The following is a 20,337-nucleotide window of genomic DNA, read 5'->3' on the forward strand; positions in this document are numbered from 1 at the left end:
TAATCCCAGCACTTTGGGAGGCCGAGACGGGCGGATCACGAGGTCAGGAGATCGAGACCATCCTGGCTAACATGGTGAAACCCCGTCTCTACTAAAAAATACAAAAAACTAGCCGGGCGAGGTGGCGGGCGCCTGTAGTCCCAGCTACTCGGGAGGCTGAGGCAGGAGAATGGCGTAAACCCGGGAGGTGGAGCTTGCAGTGAGCTGAGATTCAGCCACTGCACTCCAGCCTGGGCAACAGAGCGAGACTCCGTCTCAAAAAAAAAAAAATCTTCACTATTATTACCATCATCATTGCGATGCCTATTCACAGATGGAGAAACAGGCTCAGCATGGTGAGTCTCAGGAACTCCCAGCGGGGTCTGGGGCCCATCCTTTCCCAATGCCCCCCACCCACACCGGGCCCTGAGCCCCAGGAAGCGTGATCCCGGCGTGGCCCAGCCGGACATTCGCATGATGCAACTATCGCACCACCGCCAGGCCCTTGTGCAATGTGGGGCACCCGGCTGGCCAGTTAACGATTGACTGGGGATCAGTGGTGGTGTGAGACATAAAAGGCTTCAGTGGCGGTGCTGTGGCTACACACTCAGACCCTCAGTCATGCTAGTGCCTGCTCTGTGCCTGCTGTGGGTCCTGGCAATGGTGATCCAGCCTGCCTCAGCGGCCCCCGTGAGCAGCCCAGAACTGGCAGAGCATGAGGAGCTGACCCTGCTCTTCCACGGGACCCTGCAGCTGGGCCAGGCCCTCAATGGTGTGTACAAGACCACGGAGGGACGGCTGACAAAGGCCAGGAACAGCCTGGGTCTCTATGGCCGCACAGTGGAACTCCTGGGGCAGGAGGTCAGCCGGGGCCGGGATGCAGCCCAGGAACTTCGGGCAAGCCTGTTGGAGACTCAGGTGGGCACTGCAGCTGCGACACTGTGGGGTGGCCAGGAGTTCAAAGAGGAGTTCATGTCTAGGGTAACCAACCATCCTGGTTTGCCCAGGACTGAGGGGATTCCTGGGATACAAGATTTTCAGCAATAAACTCAGGCAAATCCTTAGGTACACAAAGATGAGTTGGTCATCCTACTAGTGACCCCCTGTTTATTAAGCAGATGGAGGAGGATATTCTGCAGCTGAAGGCAGAGGCCATAGCCGAGGTGCTGGAGGAGGTGGCCCAGGCACAGAAGGTGCTACAGGACAGCGTGCGGCAGCTAGAAGTCCAGCTGAGGAGCGCCTGGCTGGGCCCTGCCTACCAAGAATTTGAGGTCTTAAAGGTAAGGGGCTCCCCCAGCCCTAGCAGGCTGAGACCCTGATCCCCGGCCAGAACTCGCTTCTGCACCTAAGTCCCAAAGACCTCCCAGATCAGCCTCCCAGCTCTGTGGCCTCTATTCTGCATATCCCCAGACAAAAACCAAGTCCTTATGTGTGCCTCAGTTTTCCATTTGCAAATAAGGGCAATACCTGGTGTCTCACAGTAGGGCCAGGTACTCAATGCAGGTGAAATATTCAGCATGGGGCGGGCACACAGTTGGCGCTCAATAAATCCTTTTTTTTTTGAGACGGAGTCTCGCTATGTCGCCCAGGGTGGAGTGCAGTGGCCGGATCTCAGCTCACTGCAAGCTCCGCCTCCCGGGTTTTTACACCATTCTCCTGCCTCAGCCTCCCGAGTAGCCGGGACTACAGGCGCCCACCACCTCGCCCGGCTAGTTTTTTGTATTTTTTAGTAGAGACGGGGTTTCACCGTGTTAGCCAGGATGGTCTCGAACTCCTGACCTCGTGATCCGCCCGTCTCGGCCTCCCAAAGTGCTGGGATTACAGGCTTGAGCCACTGTGCCCGGCCTTTTTTTTTTTTTTTAATCAGACAGAGTCTCACTGTCACCCAGGTTGGAATACGGTGGCATGATCTTGGCTCACTGCAACCTCCACCTCCTGGGTTCAAGTGATTCTCCTGCTTTAGCCTCCAGAGTAGCTGGAATTACAGGTGCGCCAGCTAATTTTTGTATTTTTAGTAGAGATGGCATTTCACCATTTTGGCCAGGCTGGTCTCGAACTCCTGACCTCAAGGGATCTGCCTACCTTGGTTTCCCAAAGTGGTGGGATTACAGGTGTGAGCACCTGGCCAATAAATTCTTACTACTAGAGAAACTAGTAATATTTTGTAAGCACCCAATAAGTACCCAGCACTGTTCTATGCCCTTTAATAATCCATACAATGGCCGGGCTTGGTGGCTCACATCTGTAATCCCAGCACTTTGGGAGGCTGAGGCGGGTGGATCACTTAAGGTCAGGAGTTGGAGACCAGCCTGGCCAACACGGTGAAACCCCGTCTCTACTAAAAATACAAAAAATTAGCTGGGCCTGGTGGCACGTGACTGTAGTTCCAGCTACTCAGGAGGCTTAGGTAGGAGAATTGCTTGAACCCGGGAGGCGGAGGTTGCAGTGAGCTAAGATCATGTCACTGCATTCCAGCCTGGGTGACAGAGCGAGACTTTGTCTCAAAAAAAAAAAAAAAAAAATCCATACGATGTTTATCACCTCCCCATGAAGTGAGTCCTATTTTATCCCCATTGTACAGATGGAGAAACTGAGGCCAAAGAGCATTGCTGACTTGCTGGGTCACACAGATACAATAGGGGGGCCAGGGCAGGGGGTCAGGAGATGGGAGGTGAGGTGGCCGTCAGCTGAGGTTTCCATTCTGACCCCCACAGGCTCACGCTGACAAGCAGAGCCACATCCTGTGGGCCCTCACAGGCCACGTGCAGCGGCAGAGGCGGGAGATGGTGGCACAGCAGCATCGGCTGCGACAGATCCAGGAGAGGTGAGCCTGGCGGGGGTTTGGGAGGCAGGGCAGTTGGATGGGGGGTGCACAGGGCAGCTGAAAAGGGGCCCCCTCACCTGGGATAAGCCACATCTCCCTCCCCAGAATCCACAAAGCGGCGCTCCCAGCCTGAATCTGCCTGGATGGAACTGAGGACCAACCATGCTGCAAGGAACACTTCCACGCCCCATGAGGCCCCTGAACAGGGAGGAGCTGCCTGTTCACTGGGATCAGCCAGGGCGCCCGGCCCCACTTCTGAGCACAGAGCAGAGACAGACGCAGGCAGGGACAAAGGCAGAGGACGTAGCCCCATTGGGGAGGGGTGGAGGAAGGATGTGTACCCTTTCATACCTACACACCCCCCTTATTAAAGCAGAGTCGTGGCATCTCACCCAGGGTGTCTGTGTGTGTCCTCGGCTTAGGGAGACCCACACCCAGCATGATGTACGAATACCTCACAGTCAAGTGCCCAGCTGGGCCCCAGATGCCGTACCTATAGCTGGTATGGGGGGCGTAGACTTCGCGAGCAGGGAACTCCAGGATCTCCTTGGTGGGCCGGCCCCTGGGGTCCGGGTAGGGCTTGATATGAAGCAGCTCGGGGGAGAGGCAGAAGTGGGGATTTTCCGGAGCTGGAGAAATGTCGATCTTGAGCTGGGCTGGGAAGGGAAGAACCGGTTTGCACCTGCCCGGGAGCCTCCCGGCCCAGTCCACCCTGTCTGGGCTGTGGAGTCAGGGCAGGCTCTCCCACGATGTTCTCTGCGGACGGGGGGCTGTGTCCCTCAGGTGCCAAGTCCAGAGATTGCCCTCAACTCTGCTGTCTCTCATCCTACAGTTTGTTTTTGTTTTTGTTTTTCTTTTTAAGTGGAATCGGGCTCTGTGGCCCAGGCTGGAGTGCAGTGGGGCGATCTTGGCTCACTGCAACCTCTGCCTCCCCAGTTCAAGTGATTCTCCTGCCTCAGCCTCCCAGGTAGCTGGGATTACAGGTGTGTGCCACCACACCAGGTGAATTTTTGTATTTTTAGTAGAGACGGAGTTTCACCGTGTTGGCCAGGCTGGTCTCAAACTCCTGACCTCAAGTGATCTGCCTACCTCGGCCTCCCAAAGTGCTGGGATTACAGGTATGAGCCGCTGCACCTGGCCCCCAGGCTGGTCTTGAGCTCCTGCACTCAAACTATCTTCCTCCTGCCTCATTATCCCAAAGTATTGGGGTTACAGGCTTGAGCCACTGCACCCCAGCCTTACCCCTACATTTGATCAACTCTGCCCCCAGGACCCCTGCCTGCCCTGCTGCCATTATCCAACCATTATCCGACCTATATCCATCTTATTAATTCTGCTTCTTGTCTATGGTCCTCATTAGAAGGCACAGTTAGCCCCCGAGGTCAGGGATTTGTCTATCAAGGTCACGGTTGGGTCTCTGATGCCCCTGGCACAGTAGGTGCTCTCAGTGTAGGTTTGTTGAGTGACTGAGTGAGAGTGATACTTCTTGTATACGGGGTGTGCCACGCACCAGTCACAGGACGTAGTCGCCGCAGCAGGGACGACGGGCGCCTCATGTCAGCCAGGAACTTGAAGAGGTCCTCGTCACTAAGTCGCTCAGCCTCCTACATGGGACCCGCTCCTGTCAGCCTGGGCCAGGGGGCTAGGGGTCCCCAGGGCTGATGCAGCCAGCGGGGAGAGGGGGAGTCCCTGGCCCCGGGGTAGGACACCTGCTTAAAGAAGTTTGTGACAGTTAGCGTGGCTGGGCGGAAGCCAGAGAAACTGCAGGCGTCGTCCCCACTACTCGCCCGGTCCTGGGGCCCCCGACGGCGGCGGTCTGTCCAAGCTGACCGGCGCTCTAGAGGAGGGAGTGACAATGACAAAAGGGGGACCAAGATGAAACAAGGAGACTCAGGGGCGGCACAGTTCGGCCAGCAGAGGGCGCACCCCACTCGCTCCGTAGCCCCGCCCCAGGCCTGTCAGCACCACCCTTTAGCCCCGCCCCTATTCCCGCCCCAGGGCTGTTAGCCCCGCCTCCTCACCGCCCTCCGAGTCAGAGTCCCGGTCCAGCTGCCCAGCGCTGCTCACGATGTTGGCCAAGTGCACGGCCGTCCAGGCAAAGGGCATGCGGTAGCGGCCCAGGCGGGTGCAGAACTGCTCAGCCGCCAGGCGCAGCTTCTCTAGCTTCTCTTTGTTCTATGGGGAGACCCCCGTCCCCTGCCAGCTCAGCATCCTAGCCCTGCTGAGTCAGGAATCTGGCCTGCCCCTGGTTCAGCCCCCACACACTTACCTTGGCTGTGTCTACTTCTTTCATCACCATGTAAGGCTCACAGCACTCACTGATGTCCCCTTGCTGAAGCACCTTCTCCAACTGCGGGGCAGATGAATGAATCCAGTGAGGCGCCGCCCGAACGCTCTGTTCCCTCCTACTGACTCCCCTCCCCAGCCTCCAGGACCCCTCATGGGCCCTCAGACACTCCTATCATATGAAGGCTTTTGCTCTAACACCTCCCATGGCTCCCACTGTCCTTAGGATCAAGGGTTAGTGCTTGACCTGCCTGGTGGCTACTCCCTCCCATTCTTCAGATCCACTCCCAAACTCCAAGCCCACCTTTAGCTGGTGATATTTTCCCTACATTTACTTATTTATTTACATTTATGTATGTATGTATGTATGTATGTATTATAGAGACAGGGGTCTCGCTATGTTGCCCAGGCTGGTCTCAAACTCCTGGGCTCAAGTGATGCCCCCACCTCTGCCTCCCAAAGTGCTGGGATAACAGGCATGAGCCATCACGTTCCCGGCTTGCCATGCAAATTTTTTTTTTTTTGAGATAGAGTCTTGCTTTGTCGCCTAGGCTAGAGTGCAGTGGCGTGATGTCCGCTCACTGCAAGCTCCGCCCCCTCCGGGTTCATGGCATTCTCCTACCTCAACCTCCTGAGTAACTGGGACTACAGGCGCCCGCCACCACACCTGGCTAATTTTTTTGTATTTTTAGTAGAAACAGGGTTTCACCATGTTTGCCAGGATGGTCTCGATCTCCTGACCTCGTGATCCGCCCACCTTGGCCTCCCAAAGTGCTGGGATTACAGGCGTGAGCCACCGCGCCCGGCCTTTTTTTTTTTTTTTTTTTTTTTTAAAGACAGAGTTTCCCCTGTTGCCCAGGCTGAAGTGCATGGTGGGATCTCAGCTCACTGCAATCTCTGCCTCCTGAGTTCAAGCGATTCTCCTGCCTCAGCCTCCTAAGTAGCTGGGATTACAGGCATGACCCACCACACCTGGCTTTTTTTTTTTTTTTTTTTGAAATGGAGTCTCGCTCTATCACCCAGACTGGAATGCAATGGTGCAATCTCGGCTCACTGCAACCTCTGCCTCCCGGGTTCAAGCAATTCTCCTGCCTGAGCCTGAACAGTAGCTGGGATTACAGGAACCTGCTACTACGCCAGCTAATTTTTATATTTTTAGTAGAGAATGGGTTTCACCATGTTGGCCAGGTTGGTCTCGAACTCCTGGGCTAAAGCGATCCTCCGGTCTCAGCCTCTCAAAGTGCTAGGACTACAGTCATGAGTCACCGTGCCTGGCCTTCCCTACATTTTTCTTTGTTAGTGTAAACAGAGGCCACTCTGGACATGGCTCTGAGCCATGAGGCCTAGACTCCAATCCTGACCACTCAGGGGCTGTGAGACCCTGGGCAGTGGGACCCTAGCTACTCTGTGCCTCAGTTTCCCCAATGGGAGCCATAGCACCCCTCCACCTTGGGGCCTGTGGTGAGGACTGAAGGTGGGATCCCTGTGAAGCGTGACCGTAGCAGCACCTGCCTGTGGACACATCATTGCAACCTAATTGAAGATTTTGAGAAAAGCAACTTGTCCTCACTCCCAGAAACAGAAAATCTCACGAGGGTGCCAACTAGGTCTTTCATCTGTCCGTAAACTTCCCAACAGCATCTCACCTGCCTCCGAGGACCCCAGCCTGTCACATGTGCCCAGGGATGGTTTTTCTTCCCAGGCTGCCCACTTATGGTTCTCAGCTCAACTGTTGCCTCTCCCTGGAAGCCCTCGGTGATTTCTCCCCACCTGAGTTGGGTTAGGGACCTCCTCCTGGCCTGTGTGACCCCGGCAACAGCCCTGATTACCCTTCTTGGTGATGTATCTGTTTCATTCTGTGAAGGCAGGGACTGAACCAGTGACAGGCATTCGGTATTACCACCCCCTTGCCCAGCCCCAGCAGGCACCTTGATGACCAGGAAGATGTCAGGTGAGGGGTAGGTCACGGAGAAGATGGCAGAGCGGGCCAAGGTGGAGATGGCAGGGTGGGTGCCATGAGCCCGAAGCAGCCCCTTTATGGAGTCCGAGTTCAGGTCGAAGTAGAAGTTCTCCGAGATCTGGGGACACCAGAGGCAGCTGGGCCACTACCTCTGGGAAGCCCACAGCCCCCCAACAAGGAGGAGGAAGGGGAGGAAAGAGAAAAAAGGGGCTCCTACCTTCTTTTTCTCCCGCACGTCATACAGAGCCAAGATCCCAAAGATGGGCTCAATTTCAATCTCAAACCTACAAGTAAATGGGAGGGAGGGGGTTCTCCTTAATACTTCCCGCCATCCACACGCCCCACTCCCTCTTGGGGCCCAAGGTGGAGGGCATCTGACTCCCACTGGGCCACATGGAACCGCCGCTTAAGGGCTTGCAGAAAAGGTACATCTCATTTTGCAAAAGGGGAAACTGAGGCACTAAAGGTTTTTTTTTTTATTGTTTTTTTTGAGACAGAGTCTTGCTCTTTTGCCCAGGCTGGAGTGCAGTGGCGCGATCTTGGCTCACTGCAACCTCTGCCTCCTGGGTTTAAGCAATTCTCCTGCTTCAGCCTCCTGAGTAGCTGGGACTACAGGCACGTGCCACCACGCCTGGCTAATTTTCTGTTTGTTTTTTCTTTTTTGAGATGGAGTATCGCTGTCTCACCCAGACTGGAGTGCAGTGGTGCGATCTCAGCTCACTGCAAGCTCCGCCTCCCGGGTTCCCGCCATTCTCCTGCCTCAGCCTCCGAGTAGCTGGGACTACAGGTGCCCACCACTGCGCCCGGCTAATTTTTTGTGTTTTTAGTAGAGATGGGGCTTCACTGTGGTCTCGAACTCCTGACCTCGTGATCTGTCCACCTCGGCCTCCCAAAGTGCTGGGATTATAGGCATGAGCCACTGTGCCCGGCCAATTTTTTGTGTTTTTAGTAGAGACAGGGTTTCACCATGTTGGCCAGGCTGGTCTCGATCTCCTGATCTCGTGATCCGCCCATCTCGGCCTCCCAAAATGCTGGGATTACAGGCGTGAGCCACCGTGCCCGGCCGACACTGAAACTTTTTTTTCTCCCTTCCTACACCCTTAGTAAGTAACTCACACAGAGTTCCTCCTCCCTGCAACCACAGCCCTTTTTCATTTGGCATGGGGGCAGTTTTGGGCTCAACAATCCCCACATCTTGAAATTCTCAACTTCTGGGCTTCCCCGTCTCTCCTCTCTGGGGTGTCATCTGCCACCACTGTCACGCTGCATGGAGTTCCCATCTCGCTCACCTGAATGGCCACCATAAGTCCTTCCCTGTCTTACTCTACCTTGCTGGCCTCCACTCACCATGCACCTCCAAACTGAAACACTGAGCGCTCCCCGTTACATCCCTTCCATCCTCTCTATTCAGCCAGCTCCTCTTCCTCACTGAGTCTCCACGTACACGTCCCTCTGCAAGGGAAGCTGTCCCAGATACCCGCTCCTACCCCTCAAGCTGGGTCAGGAGCCTCCTCCAGGACTCTACACACTTTCAGTGTCACTTATCCTGGCTCTGTGTGGTCATTACATGGTTATATGTCCTGTATACAGTAGGGACTTCATAAATGTTTTTTTTTTGTTTGTTTTTTGAGGCTGGAGTGCAGTGGCACAATCTCAGCTCACTGCAACCTCCGCCCTCCGGGTCAAGTGATTCTCCTGCCTCAGCCTCCTGAGTAGCAGGGATTACAGGTGCCTGCCACCACGTCTGGCTAATTTTTTTTTTTTTTTAGTAGAGATGGTGTTTTGCCATGTTGGCTAGGCTGGTCTCAAACTCCTGGGCTCCGGTGATCCGCCTGCCTCGCTTCCCAAAGTATTAGGATTACAGGTGGGAGCCACCGCGCCTGGCCAGTAAGTGTTTGTTGAATGACTGGATGAGCCCACAGAGCCAGTTCCCAATCCTTGTGTTTAGGGCAGGAGGCCCACCCAGGCCTCAGGCCAGCATGGAGCCTCCCTTTCCTGCCCCGATCCAGGCAGGAACTCGGGGTGGGGAGAGGCAGGGCCAGGCTCAGGTCCAAGTCCACATCCTGTTCAACTCTGTTCCCACGCACTTCTGCTGCTCCCTGGGGGCTGGTGTGGAGGGGGCTGAGAGCCAGGCCCAGGGTCACTAGCACCCGCCCCAAAGCCTCCCAGCCAAACCCTGGATCCCAGCAGCAGGGCCGGCAAGCGCCAGACTGCAGCCTCACAAGTTGTATGGTCTTGGTACCATGATGTTACCACTCTGTGCCTCAGTTTCCCCACCTTTGCCCACTTCATGAGGTTGTGGTGAAGATTAGATGGGTTCATATACATGAAAGGCTGAGAACTGATCCTGGCATACAATTGGCACTTAAGAATTGGCGACTTGGGATAACGAAAAAGGAAGTCTTACTTCCCCCTGTAAAAGTCCACAGGTGGCCACATAGGTGACAGGGCTGCACACGGTAATGGCACTGCTCATGTAGTGTGTACCCCACCGGAACCCACACGGTCCTTTCACGCATCTAAGAAGAGGGATACATCGGTACACTCACTTGAGTGACAGACACTTGACCAAGATCCTCTGTCCAAAGTGCTCGCGGGGTGGCTCTGGGTGGCTACAGCGTTCCACGGCTTCGTCCTGCCAAGAGTCGGGAGCAGGAGCTGCGGGGGAGCAGCTGGGACATCCTCCAGGAAGGGTCTGGAATGCCCAGCTTCAGACCAGCTCTACCCCAGCCTGACTAACCGTCTTTCTGTCCCTGCCTCTGAGCCTTTACACATGCTGTTCCCGTGCCTGGAATGCCCGTCTTCTCCCGCTCCTCCTTGTCTGGCTAATGTCTGCTCACTGTTCATATATACTTCTGCTATATAGAGGTACATAGTAGGTGTCCATGTATAGAAGCTTTTTTTTTTTTTTAAATGGAGTCTCACTCTGTCGCCCATGCTGGAGTGCAGTGGTGTGATCTTGGCTCACTGCAACCTCTGCCTTCCAGGTTCATGTGATTCTCCTGCCTCAGCCTCTGGAGTAGCTGGGATTGCAGCTTAGCCAACCCTTCCTCCAGGAAGTCCTCCATGATCCCTGAGGGCTGGGCAGGAACCTCTTCAAGTGCCCAAAATGTCCTAGTGTAAGGAGCCATGGTGGCTGGGACACTGAGGACCGTGTGAGGGACAATTACCAGCACCTCATCATGGCACTACTCTGTCTGGGTTATAAGCTCCTAGTAGAGAGGTCTCTCCTCCACCAGTGAACTCTGAAGGCAGGGACTGGGTCTCTCTATCCATGGCTATATCCCCAATGCCAACAATACAGTGGGTACCCAAACATGTTAGTCAAATTATTATAGAGGTATACAATAGGTACCTACTAAAAGTTGGTTGGATGAACATAAGCACATACAGAAAGCATCCAATAAATGCTGATTGGCGAAATAGGGATATATACCCAATGAGGTACCCAATAAGTACTGATTGAATAAATATGGGTGTGTATAGTAAGCACTCAATAAATGGCTAAATACAAACACAGGAGTATACACTAGGTACCAAATAAGTGTTGGTTGGATAAAAATAGGCATATGTGGTAGGTGTTCAATAAATATTGGTTGATTAAATAGAGAACTATACAGTAGGCATTCATGTATTGAATAAATATAGGGATATACAGTTGGTACCCAATACATGCTTGTTGGATAATTTTTTTTTTTTTATTTTTTTTATTTTTTTGAGACGGAGTCTCGCTGTGTCGCCCAGGCTGGGGTGCAGTGGCGCGATCTCGGCTCACTGCAAGCTCCGCCTCCTGGGTTCACGCCATTCTCCTGCCTCAGCCTCCGAGTAGCTGGGACTACAGGCGCCCGCCACGCCCGGCTAGTTTTTTGTATTTTTAGTAGAAACGGGGTTTCACCATGTTAGCCAGGGATGGTCTCGATCTCCTGACCTCGTGATCCACCCGCCTCGGCCTCCCAAAGTGCTGGGATTACAGGCTTGAGCCACCGCGCCCGGCCTGGATAAATAATTTTTAAAAATTTATTTTCTGGCCGGGTGCGGTGGCTCATGCCTGTAATCCCAGCACTCTGGGAGGCTGAGGTGGGTGGATCACAAGGTCAGGAGTTTGAGACCAGCCTGGCCAACATGTTGAAACCCCATCTCTACTAAAAATACAAAAATTAGCCAGGCATGGTGGCGCATGCCTGTAGTCCCAGCTACTCAGGAGGCTGAAGCAGAAGAATCGCTTGAATCCAGGAGGTGGAGGTTGCAGTGAGCTGAGATCGTGCCACTGCACTCCAACTTGGGCGACAGAGCGAGACTCATCTCAAAAAAAAAAAATTTATTTTATATATGTTTTTACCTTTCCTATGGTGTTGATGGTTGGATAAATATAGGAGTATATAGTAGGTGTCCACATATAAAAGCTATTGAATAAACTTAGGAGATACAGTAGGTGCCCACTAAATGCTGGTTAGCTAACTATAAAAGTACACAGTAGGTGTCCATATACAGAAGCTATCTTTTTTTTTTTTTTTGAGTCTCGCCTCAGCCTCCCAAAGTGCTGGGATTACAGGTATGAGCCACCACGCCCAGCCAGAAGCTACTTTTTTTGTTTTTGTTTTGTTTTTTTTGAGACAGAGTTTTGCTCTGTTGTCCAGGCTGGAGTGCAGTGATGGTGATCTCAGCTCACTGCAGCCTTGGCCTCCCGGGTTCTGGCGATTCTCATGCCTCAGCCTCCTGAGTAGCTGGGATTACAGGCACCCGCCACCATGCCTGGCTAACTTTTGTATTTTTAGTAGAGATGGGGTTTCGCCATGTTGACTGGTCTTGAACTCCTGGCCTCAAGTGATCTGCCCACCTTGGCCTCCCAAAGTGCTGGGATTACAGGCCTGAGCCACCATGCCTGGCCTAGAAGCTATTGAATAAGCATAGGGTATACAGTAGGCACCCAATACATGCTGGTTGGATAAATATAGGGGTATATAGTAGGTGTCCACGTATAGAATCTATTTAATAAACATAGGATATACAGTAGGTGCCCAATAAACGCTGATTAGATTACTATAGGGGTATATAGTAGATGTCCATCTATAGAATCTATTGAATAAACATGAAGTATACAATAGGCACCCAGTAAAAGCTGGTTGGCTGATATCTGGGAAGGGGCACCTACCTCGTCAGGCGCTGGGTAGAGGGTAAGCAGGGCCGGGGGCCGGTGCTGCCGTCGAAGGCTTTCATTGCGCCGGTCCACATCTTCTGGGGCCGCCCGCTCTAGCAGCGAGGGCAGCAATGAGTCAGCTGCCAGGTTCCTCAGGTCGAAGATGCTAGAGGCACCACTGCTTCGAGGGGTGTCTTCCGGGGAGCCTGAGCCGCGCCGGGAGTCATTCTGCCAGTGGACAATGCGCAAGCACTGAGTGCCAGCTGTATACACCCTCACCACACTCTGGTGAGAGTGTCCTCAAACTCATTCTAGAGATGGGGAAATTGAGGGTCAGGGGCTGAGGGTCATCACTCTAAGGATCACGTGGGGGTTTTGCCTACCCTCTTTCCAGAAACTTCTGTCTGGAGAGCCTCCCAATTTTTACCATTGTTGGGGGAGGCTACTCTTTATCCCACATTTGGGGCTTCAGGTGATTCTTATCTGGCCAATCAGAACACATCCACCCACCCTAGGGACTGGCTCCAAGGGCCTGGGCTGGGCCAATGAGAGCCTTCCCTGGGACTTTGTTCACTGTTGCCAGGGAAGGAGAGAGTTCTTCCTGACCTTCCTGCACTGGATCAAATCTCAGCTCAGCTCTGTGACACTGAGTCTCTGACCCCCAACTCTAAGGGCCTCAGTTTCCCCATGTACATCTAAACATAATAACAAAATTAGCCGGCATGGTGGCCCATGCCTGTAATCCCAGCTACCCAGGAGGCTGAGGTGGGAGCATCGCTTGAACCCAGGAGGTGGAGGTTGCAGTGAGCTGAGATTGTGCCACTGTACTCCAGCCTGGGTGACAGAGTGAGACTCCATCTCAAAATAATTACTTACTTAAAATAATAATAATAATGAAAACAACAATAATCTTTGGAATAATTACGGCTGGTATACAGTAAGTGCCCAGTAAATGCTGACTGACAAAATACAGGCTCAAGGCCTCTAAGAACCTTGCTGTGCCTCAGTTTCCTCACCTGGGTGTAATGGCTGCCCTGACTCCTAGGATGAAAGGAGAGGACACATATAAAGCCTTTAGTATACCCTAAGCACTCAATAAATGTTTACAATTATGACCCCTAACTTTTTACTCATGGGGACTGATGCAATTCCTTTTGAGCTCAAGACTGTTTGGGTCATTTCCTGTCACATGTGACCAAAACCTGAGACTGGAGTCTCCACACATACCCCTTCAGTGACCCCAGCCAGGGAATTCCTCACCGAGTCCTCAGGGCCGGACCTCTCGTCTCCAGAAGCATCCTGCTCAAAGACCTGGCGGGGGAGGCCCTTCTGTCGCTCTCGCTGTGTCTCCGTGGTGACGGGGCTGTATGCTGCACTCAGGTACTGATACCTAGCAGGAAACGGGGCTGGGCAGGTAGGGAGGGCTGAGGGCCCCCAGGGGCTCCCCAGTGTGTTCCGACACAGCTACTCGGCCCCTACGAAGCCACCCTCCTCGTGCTCTACCTGACAAGTTTGCCTGCTCTTGCAGGGACAATGGGCAGATACACAGTAGGACCAGCTGCAGACATCAGCTCAGCCCTTTTGGGTTCCGAACCCCCTGAGCTGCCCCCAAGTCAGACTCACCTTCTGTGGACGATGACCCAGTCCTCGATATACATCTCCACTGCGGCCCTCACCTGAGCATCCAGTTTTCTGCAGTAAAAGAAGATCAGGGTAAACAGAGGCAGGGTCTCTGCGAATCCTTCTGCTAGCCTGTAAGGTTAGCACTGTCCTGCCTATTCCAGACAGGGGGAGACGGAGGCTCAGAGAAAAAGCATGGCTTGTCCAAGGTCACGGCCCAGCCAGGAGCTGAACTCGGGCGGTTGACGTGGATGGCAGAGACAGAGTGGAATCACAGGCCGAGAGGGTGTGGGGCTACCCACTCATCCTTGGGGATCCCGGGCTCTGTGGTCCGGCATTCCCGGGGCTGCAGCAGCAGCTCCAAGTCGTCAGCTGGGAATTCGACCAGGTCCCTGAGGGGCCCGGGCTCAGCGTCTGGTGGCCGACTCAGAAGTACATCCTCAAAGTCCAGGGGCTCGACAACTTCAGTCAGTGGGACCTGGATTGGAGCAAAGTGGCTGTGATCGCACTGCCCTGGAGGCTGAGAGTGGAGGCGTGAGGCAGGGGTGGGTGCGTGCTGGCTTCAAACTCAAATAGGAGGGCGGTGGGAGCCATGGAGGGTGTTGGAGCTACGGAGGAGCCATGGAGGAGGGTGACCTCAGACTCTCCACCCCCACCTCAGCTTTCCCTGCCCTGCCCCTCCCTCCAGGGGCTCCAGGAAGGAAATCACACCCCATGCCTGGAAGGGCAGAAACTAACAGTGGAAGGAAAGAAATGTTGACAGAGGCCAGGCAAGACACAATTCCTAAATCCCTCCCAACCCTCTGGGCAACATGGATGGCCCCACCCCTCTTAGGCGAAAGCCACTCCCGTCCCCAACTTCCCTCCTCCATCCCCATCTGGGTGGTCCAGGTGGCTGGAGGTGGGGGACATCAGCGGGGAGCCACTCCCCCTGGACCACCCACAGGGTGACAAGCAGCTGCAGGGAGAGTGGCCACAGGAATTGGTGACAGTACGAGGACCAGGGCAGGGACTCCCTCCCCTGACACTGCTGGGTCTCTCTTGGTTTCCCCATAGGACAGGCCACAGGAGGGAGGGGGTGGGATAGAACCTAGGCCAAGGAAGCCCCTACCTCTGTCTGAGAGAAGGCAGGGGGCTGGAGGTGGACCCCCCAACTACTTACTCCCAGGGAGCTACTGCAGCGCCTGCTGGAGCTGGGGGAGCCACTGCGTTCCCGGGACACCTGCTTCCGCACCTCTGCGGCCACCGTCCTGCAAAGACAGAGAGGGGGCCATTGGGGAAAACTCAGGCAGTGGGGCCGACAGATTCCTGCTAGGAGGAAAATTCAACTTGTGGAAAGGAATAAATAGGCCAAGGGCCAAGAGAACCAGGAGTGCTGAGGCTTTAAGAGCCCCCAGCTCCCAGTTTCCCCAACCTCTTCCCCATCAAGCACAGATCAGGAGACGGGAATGCTGCCACCAGTGGGGTTTAAAGCCATCACGGACTCCTTCCCCTCCCAGCTGGGCCTGTGGCCTTCCAGGTCTGGAGGGAGGCCCACAGGTCCCTGGCCTCTGTTCCCTCATCTGGGGGACCTCTGTCCACCCTGCTGTTCCCCAACACACCCAGCTCTGCCCCGGGACCCCATTCAGAACATACATCCCTTCCCATCCTTGCTTTGGGGCCTGGATAAGTCATTTCCACCTCTGAGCCTCAGTTTACCCATCTGTAGCTGATGCCCTGACTTCACAGGGTTACTGGGGAGGGCGGAGCCTGGGGCCTGGCCTGAAGTCACAGAGATCTTGAGATGAGGCCATTGTGTCAGAGGTCAACCTGGCCTGGGGGGCCCAGAACTGGGAGGCCTTTTAAGTAACCCCATGCAACCAAGGTGGGCCCTGGGGCCTTCCTGGGCCACCTGGATCTGAGCAGGCCTTCAAAATCAGGGAGGATGGCCGGGTGTGGTGGTTCACACCTGTAATCCCAGCACTTTGAGAGGCTGAGGCGGGCGGATCACCTCAGGCCAGAAGTTCAAGATGGGCCTGGCCAACAAGGGGAAACCCCATCTCTACTAAAAATACAAAAATTAGCTGGACGCCTGTAGTCCCAGCTAATACTCAGGAGGCTGAGGCAGGATAATCGCTTGAACCCAGGAGGTGCAGGTTGCAGTGAGCCGAGATTGCGTCACTGTACCCCAACCTGGGCGACAGAGCAAGACTTTGTCTCAAAAAAAAAAAAAAAAAATCAAGGAGGATGGGGGTAAAGGGGCAAGACTGGCAGTAGAGGGGACTCTGCAGGAATGCGGAGCAGAACCAATGGGCACAGGGATGGCTCAGGCCTCCAATTCCTCTGGCTGAGCTCAGGAGGGGACGAGAGAGAGCCACGCAGTTACCCGGGGGTAGAGGGTGCCCGGCAGGGGGCACAGCAGGTACAAAGGACCTGAGACTGGGTTTCATGCTTTGAGTGTGGAGACTCCCGCTCCGTGGGGTCTCTCAGGGAGAGAAGGCAGGAGCTAGGGCTGTGTGTCCCCCAAAGAGGGCCTTGCACGTACTAGGCACTCACTCCATTTTTTTTTTTTTTTTTTTGAGACGGAGTTTCGCTCGTTGCCCAGGCTGGAGTGCAATGGCACAATCTCAGCTCACTGCAACCTCCGCCTCCCGGGTTCAAGTGATTCTCCTGCCTCAGCCTCCTGAGTAGCTGGGATTACAAGCATGTGCCACCAGCCCGGCTAATTTTTTGTATTTTTAGCAGAGATGGGGTTTAACAATGTTGGCCAGGCTGGTCTCAAACTCCTGACCTCAGGTGATACAACTGCCTCAGCCTCCCAAAGTGCTGTGATTAGCGGCATAAGCCACCGCTGCCGACCTACTTTTTTTTTGAGACAGGGTGGCTCTGTTGCCCAGGCTAGAGTGTACTGGCACGATATCAGCTCACTTCAATCTCTGCCTCCCAGACTCAAGTGATCCTCCTCCCACCTCAGCCTCCCAAGTAGCTGTGATTACAGTGTATACCACCAAGCCTGTTTAATCTTTCTATTTTCAATAGAGACAGGGTCTTGCCATGTTGCGCAGGCTGGTCTCGAACTCCTGACCTCAAGTGATCCGCCTGCCTAGTACATTTTTTTGATAGAATGAGTGAGTCCCGCTGGGCGCAGTGGCTCGTGTCTGTAATCCCAGCACTTTGGGAGGCCGAGACAGGCAGATCACGAGGTCAGGAGATTGAGACCATCCTAACTAATACAGTGAAACCCCATCTCTACTAAAAATACAAAAAAATTAGTCGGGCGTGGTGGCAGGCGCCTGTAGTCCCACTACTTGGGAGGCTGAGGCAGGAGAATGGCGGGAACCCGGGAGGCGGAGTTTGCAGTGAGCAGAGATCACGCTACTGCACTCCAGCCTGGGCGACAGACTGAGACTCCATCTCAAAAAAAAAAAAAAAAATGAGTGAGTCCCTTCCAGTATTCTTCTACAACTTGCCCAAATCTGCTGAGTGAGGGAAAGCCCCAGGTCATCTGGCTGTGTGACTTTGGCCAGGTAGGATACCCTCTCTGGACCTCAGTCCCTCTTAAAATAGAGAAGCTGATTGCCTGGGTTTTCAGGTCTTACTCCCTTCTGCTTCCCAATTCCCTGTGTAATTGTAGATTTTTTTTTTTTTTTTTTTTTTTGAGACGGAGTCTCGCTCTGTTGCCCAGGCTGGAGTGCAGTGGCGCAATCTTGGCTTATTGCAAGCTCCACCTTCCCGGTTCATGCCATTCTCCTGCCTCAGCCTCCTGAGTAGCTGGGATTACAGGCGCCCACCACCAGGCCCAGCTAATTTTTTGTATTTTTAGTAGAGACAGGGTTTCACCATGTTAGCCAGGATGGTCTCGATCTCCTGACCTCATGATACGCCCATCTCGGCCTCCCAAATTGCTGGGATTACAGGCGTGAGTCACCACGCCTGGCCAGTAAATTTTCATAATAAAAAGTTGTGCTCAGCCAGGCACAGTGGCTCACACCGCTAATCCCAAGTTCTCTGGGAGGCTGAAGCAGAAGGATCACTTGAGGCCAGGAGTTCAAGACCAGCCTGGGCATGCCACTGGGTAAACTGGACCCTGAACAACATTAAAAGTAAATACACGTATCTCTCAGCCACTCATGGACCTAGTGCTCACCAAAGAGCTGGGTTATCAACAAGCCTCCCCAGGTGGGGACAAAGTTGTAGGGAGACCCCATTTCTACAAAAAATTTAAAAATTAGCTACTCAGGAGGCTGAGGCAGGAGGATAACTTGAGCATGGGAGGTAGAGGCTGTAGTGAGCTATGATTGTTGTGCCACTGGACTCCAGCCTGAATGACAGAGCAAGACCCTGTCTCAAAACAAAACAAAATAATTAACCCGGTGCGGTGGCTCACGCCTGTAATCCCAGCTCTTTGGGAGGCCGAGGTGGGTGGATCACTTGAGGTCAGGCATTTGAGACCAGCCTGGCCAACATGGTGATACCCCATCTCTACTAAAAATACAAAAGTTAGCTGGGTGTGGTGGCACGCACCTGTAATCCCAGCTACTTGGGTGGCTGAGGCATGAGAATCACTCGAATCCAGGAGGTGGAGGTTGCAGTGAGCCAAGATTGCACCACTACATTCCAGCCTGGGCGACGGAGTGAGGCTCTGCCCCAAAAAAGGAAAAAAAAAATCGTATGGGTCAGAACCAAAACTTGATCATGACCTTCATACAATGTGGAGGTCTCTAGTTGGAGATCCCGGTCACCCTCCTCCATCCCCATATTCGATCCATTTTCACTCTTAACGGTCTTGGATTCTTGCTTCTACTGACTGTGGGGTTGAGAAAGGCACTTGTAGGGCATTCAAAGGATGTGAAAAATTAGGGCTTTTGTCTTGAAATTCCCAAAGTCGGGCTGCTGCCTCCAGAACCCTGGGCACACAGGGGCTGGGGGATAATTTACAAAAGATGCTGAGACAGGGGACAAAGCTGTACCCTGGTCCCAGCTGTTCTGCAGCTGCTGCTCCAGCGGAGGGAGAGGGGAGGAAGGACGCCTGGGCCTCCAGCTTCATTTTCCCCTCGGCCTTGGAGAGAGGCCCCTGCAGTGGGAAAACGCCAGGCCTGCAACACCACGGCCGCAGAGCCAGCTGACTGCATCACAGGACTCTGCACGAAGCCGCTGAACATGGATGAGTGACCATCAGTCTCTCAGCCTCAGGGCTCTGGCCACTGCCCACCTTCTCGAGCTGTTCTGAGTGTAAGGCTTTGTACCCAGAAAGTGCTTAATTAGGGCTTGCTGCCACCAGGTTGTCTTCAAAGACAATCCTAGGCAGCTGGGATTTCCGACCCTGTTTTGTTTTTTGTTTTTATTTTTTTTTATTTATTTATTTGAGACAGAGTTTTGCTCTTATTGTCCAGGCTGAAGTGCAGTGGCGTGATCTCAGCTCGCTGCAACCTCCACCTCCTGGGTTCAAGCGATTCTCCTGCTTCAGCCTCCTGAGTAGCTGGGATTAGGGGCGCCCGCCACCACGTCTGGCTAATTTTTTGTATTTTTAGTAGAGATGGGGTTTCACCATCTTGGCCAGGCTGGTCTCGAACTCCTGACCTCTGGTGATCCACCCGCCTCAGCCTCCCAAACTCCTGGAATTACAGGCGTGAGCCACTGTGTCCAGCCTGTTTTTGGTTTTTGTGTGTGTGTGTGTGTTTTTGAGACAGGTCTTACTGTCACCCAGGCTGGAGTGCAGTGGTGCAATCACGGCTCACTGCAGCCTCGGCCTCCTGTGTTCAAGCAATCCTCCAGCCTCAGCCTCCCGAGTAGCTGGGACAACCGGTGCATACCACCATTCTTGGCTAATTAAATTTTTTTTTTTTTTGGTAGAAATGGGGGTCTCACTATGTTTACTAGGCTGGTCTCAAACTCCTGACTTCCCATGATCTTCCTGCCTCAGCCTCCCAAAGTGCTGGGATTACAGGTGTGAGCCACTGTGCCCGGCCTCTGACCTGTTTTTACACCAAGGTGAGACATAGATGACAACCATGAGAGTCAGGCATGTTGGCTCGCAACTGCAATCCCACTGCTTTGGGAGGCCAAGGTGGGAGGATCGCTTGAGCTCAGGAGTTTGAGGCTGCAGTGATTGCACCAGTGCACTCCAGCCTGGGCTACAGAGACACTGTCTCTTACAAAAAAAACAAGGCGGGCACCGTGGCTTATGCCTGTAATCCCAGCACTTTGGGAGGCCGAGGTGGGCAGATCATCTGAGGTCAGGAGTTTGAGACCAGCCTGGCCAACATGGTGAAACCCTGTCTCTACTAAAAATACAAAAATTAGCCAGGCATGGTGGCACATGCTGGTAATCCCAGCTACTCGAGAGGCTGAGGCAAGAGAATCACTTGAACCCAGGAGGTGGAGGTTGCAGTGAGCCAAGATTGCTCCACTGTACTCCAGCCTAGGCAACAGAATAAGACTCTGTCTCAAAAAAAAAAAAAAAAAAAAAATCCATCTATAAGCCAGGTGTGGTGGCTCATGTCTACATTCCCAGCATTTTGGGAGGCTGAGATGGGAGGATCACACAAGGCC

The 20,337-nt window shown here is 53.7% G+C and overlaps 2 protein-coding genes across 18 annotated transcripts in view; one reads left to right on the plus strand and one right to left on the minus strand.

The window, feature by feature from the left end:
• The window catches only part of DOCK6 (dedicator of cytokinesis 6), a 62,953-nt gene that overhangs the window by 39,080 nt on the left and 3,536 nt on the right, over window positions 1–20,337 (minus strand). For 9 of the 16 annotated variants that reach the window (XR_012428400.1, XM_074025920.1, XM_074025918.1 and 6 more), the window contains exons 2-14: window positions 14,969–15,056; window positions 14,109–14,284; window positions 13,810–13,878; window positions 13,447–13,576; window positions 12,202–12,414; window positions 9,599–9,684; window positions 7,267–7,333; window positions 6,736–7,167; window positions 5,073–5,153; window positions 4,825–4,978; window positions 4,513–4,640; window positions 4,314–4,407; window positions 3,297–3,459 (exon numbers count right to left, since the gene is read on the minus strand). Coding sequence is in view for 15 of the 16 variants with exons in the window: in XM_074025920.1 (XP_073882021.1) it covers window positions 3,297–3,459; window positions 4,314–4,407; window positions 4,513–4,640; window positions 4,825–4,978; window positions 5,073–5,153; window positions 6,736–7,167; window positions 7,267–7,333; window positions 9,599–9,684; window positions 12,202–12,414; window positions 13,447–13,576; window positions 13,810–13,878; window positions 14,109–14,284; window positions 14,969–15,056 (1,881 nt within the window). In the remaining variant the exon portion in view is untranslated. The remainder of the gene's footprint in view (window positions 1–3,296; window positions 3,460–4,313; window positions 4,408–4,512; window positions 4,641–4,824; window positions 4,979–5,072; window positions 5,154–6,735; window positions 7,168–7,266; window positions 7,334–9,598; window positions 9,685–12,201; window positions 12,415–13,446; window positions 13,577–13,809; window positions 13,879–14,108; window positions 14,285–14,968; window positions 15,057–20,337) is intronic. The other 7 variants (XM_045379040.3, XM_045379035.3, XM_045379034.3 and 4 more) reach the window with 2 other exon arrangements.
• Window positions 581–3,194, plus strand: ANGPTL8 (angiopoietin like 8). 2 transcript variants are annotated; one of them, XM_065535376.1, is made up of 4 exons: window positions 581–960; window positions 1,098–1,259; window positions 2,694–2,803; window positions 2,909–3,194. In XM_065535376.1, the coding sequence occupies exons 1-4, from the start codon at window positions 601–603 to the stop codon at window positions 2,934–2,936; spliced, it is 660 nt and encodes a 219-aa protein (XP_065391448.1). In that variant the 5' UTR covers window positions 581–600; the 3' UTR covers window positions 2,937–3,194. The 2 variants fall into 2 exon arrangements, with proteins under 2 accessions (XP_065391448.1, XP_005588064.3); XM_005588007.3 differs by having other exon boundaries at window positions 581–897.

This window comes from Macaca fascicularis, chromosome 19, assembly GCF_037993035.2.
Source record: "Macaca fascicularis isolate 582-1 chromosome 19, T2T-MFA8v1.1".
NCBI classification, from domain to species: domain Eukaryota; kingdom Metazoa; phylum Chordata; class Mammalia; order Primates; family Cercopithecidae; genus Macaca; species Macaca fascicularis.

What these genes read in the sequence shown, in the direction of transcription:
- ANGPTL8 (XM_065535376.1), top strand. Translation starts at nt 601, where the DNA reads ATGCTAGTGCCTGCTCTGTGCCTGCTGTGGGTCCTGGCAATGGTGATC. An exon ending in AAGAGGAGTTCATGTCTAGG is followed by an intron (nt 961 to 1,097) that starts GTAACCAACCAT and finishes TTTATTAAGCAG; the next exon opens with ATGGAGGAGGATATTCTGCA. An exon ending in AAGAATTTGAGGTCTTAAAG is followed by an intron (nt 1,260 to 2,693) that starts GTAAGGGGCTCC and finishes TGACCCCCACAG; the next exon opens with GCTCACGCTGACAAGCAGAG.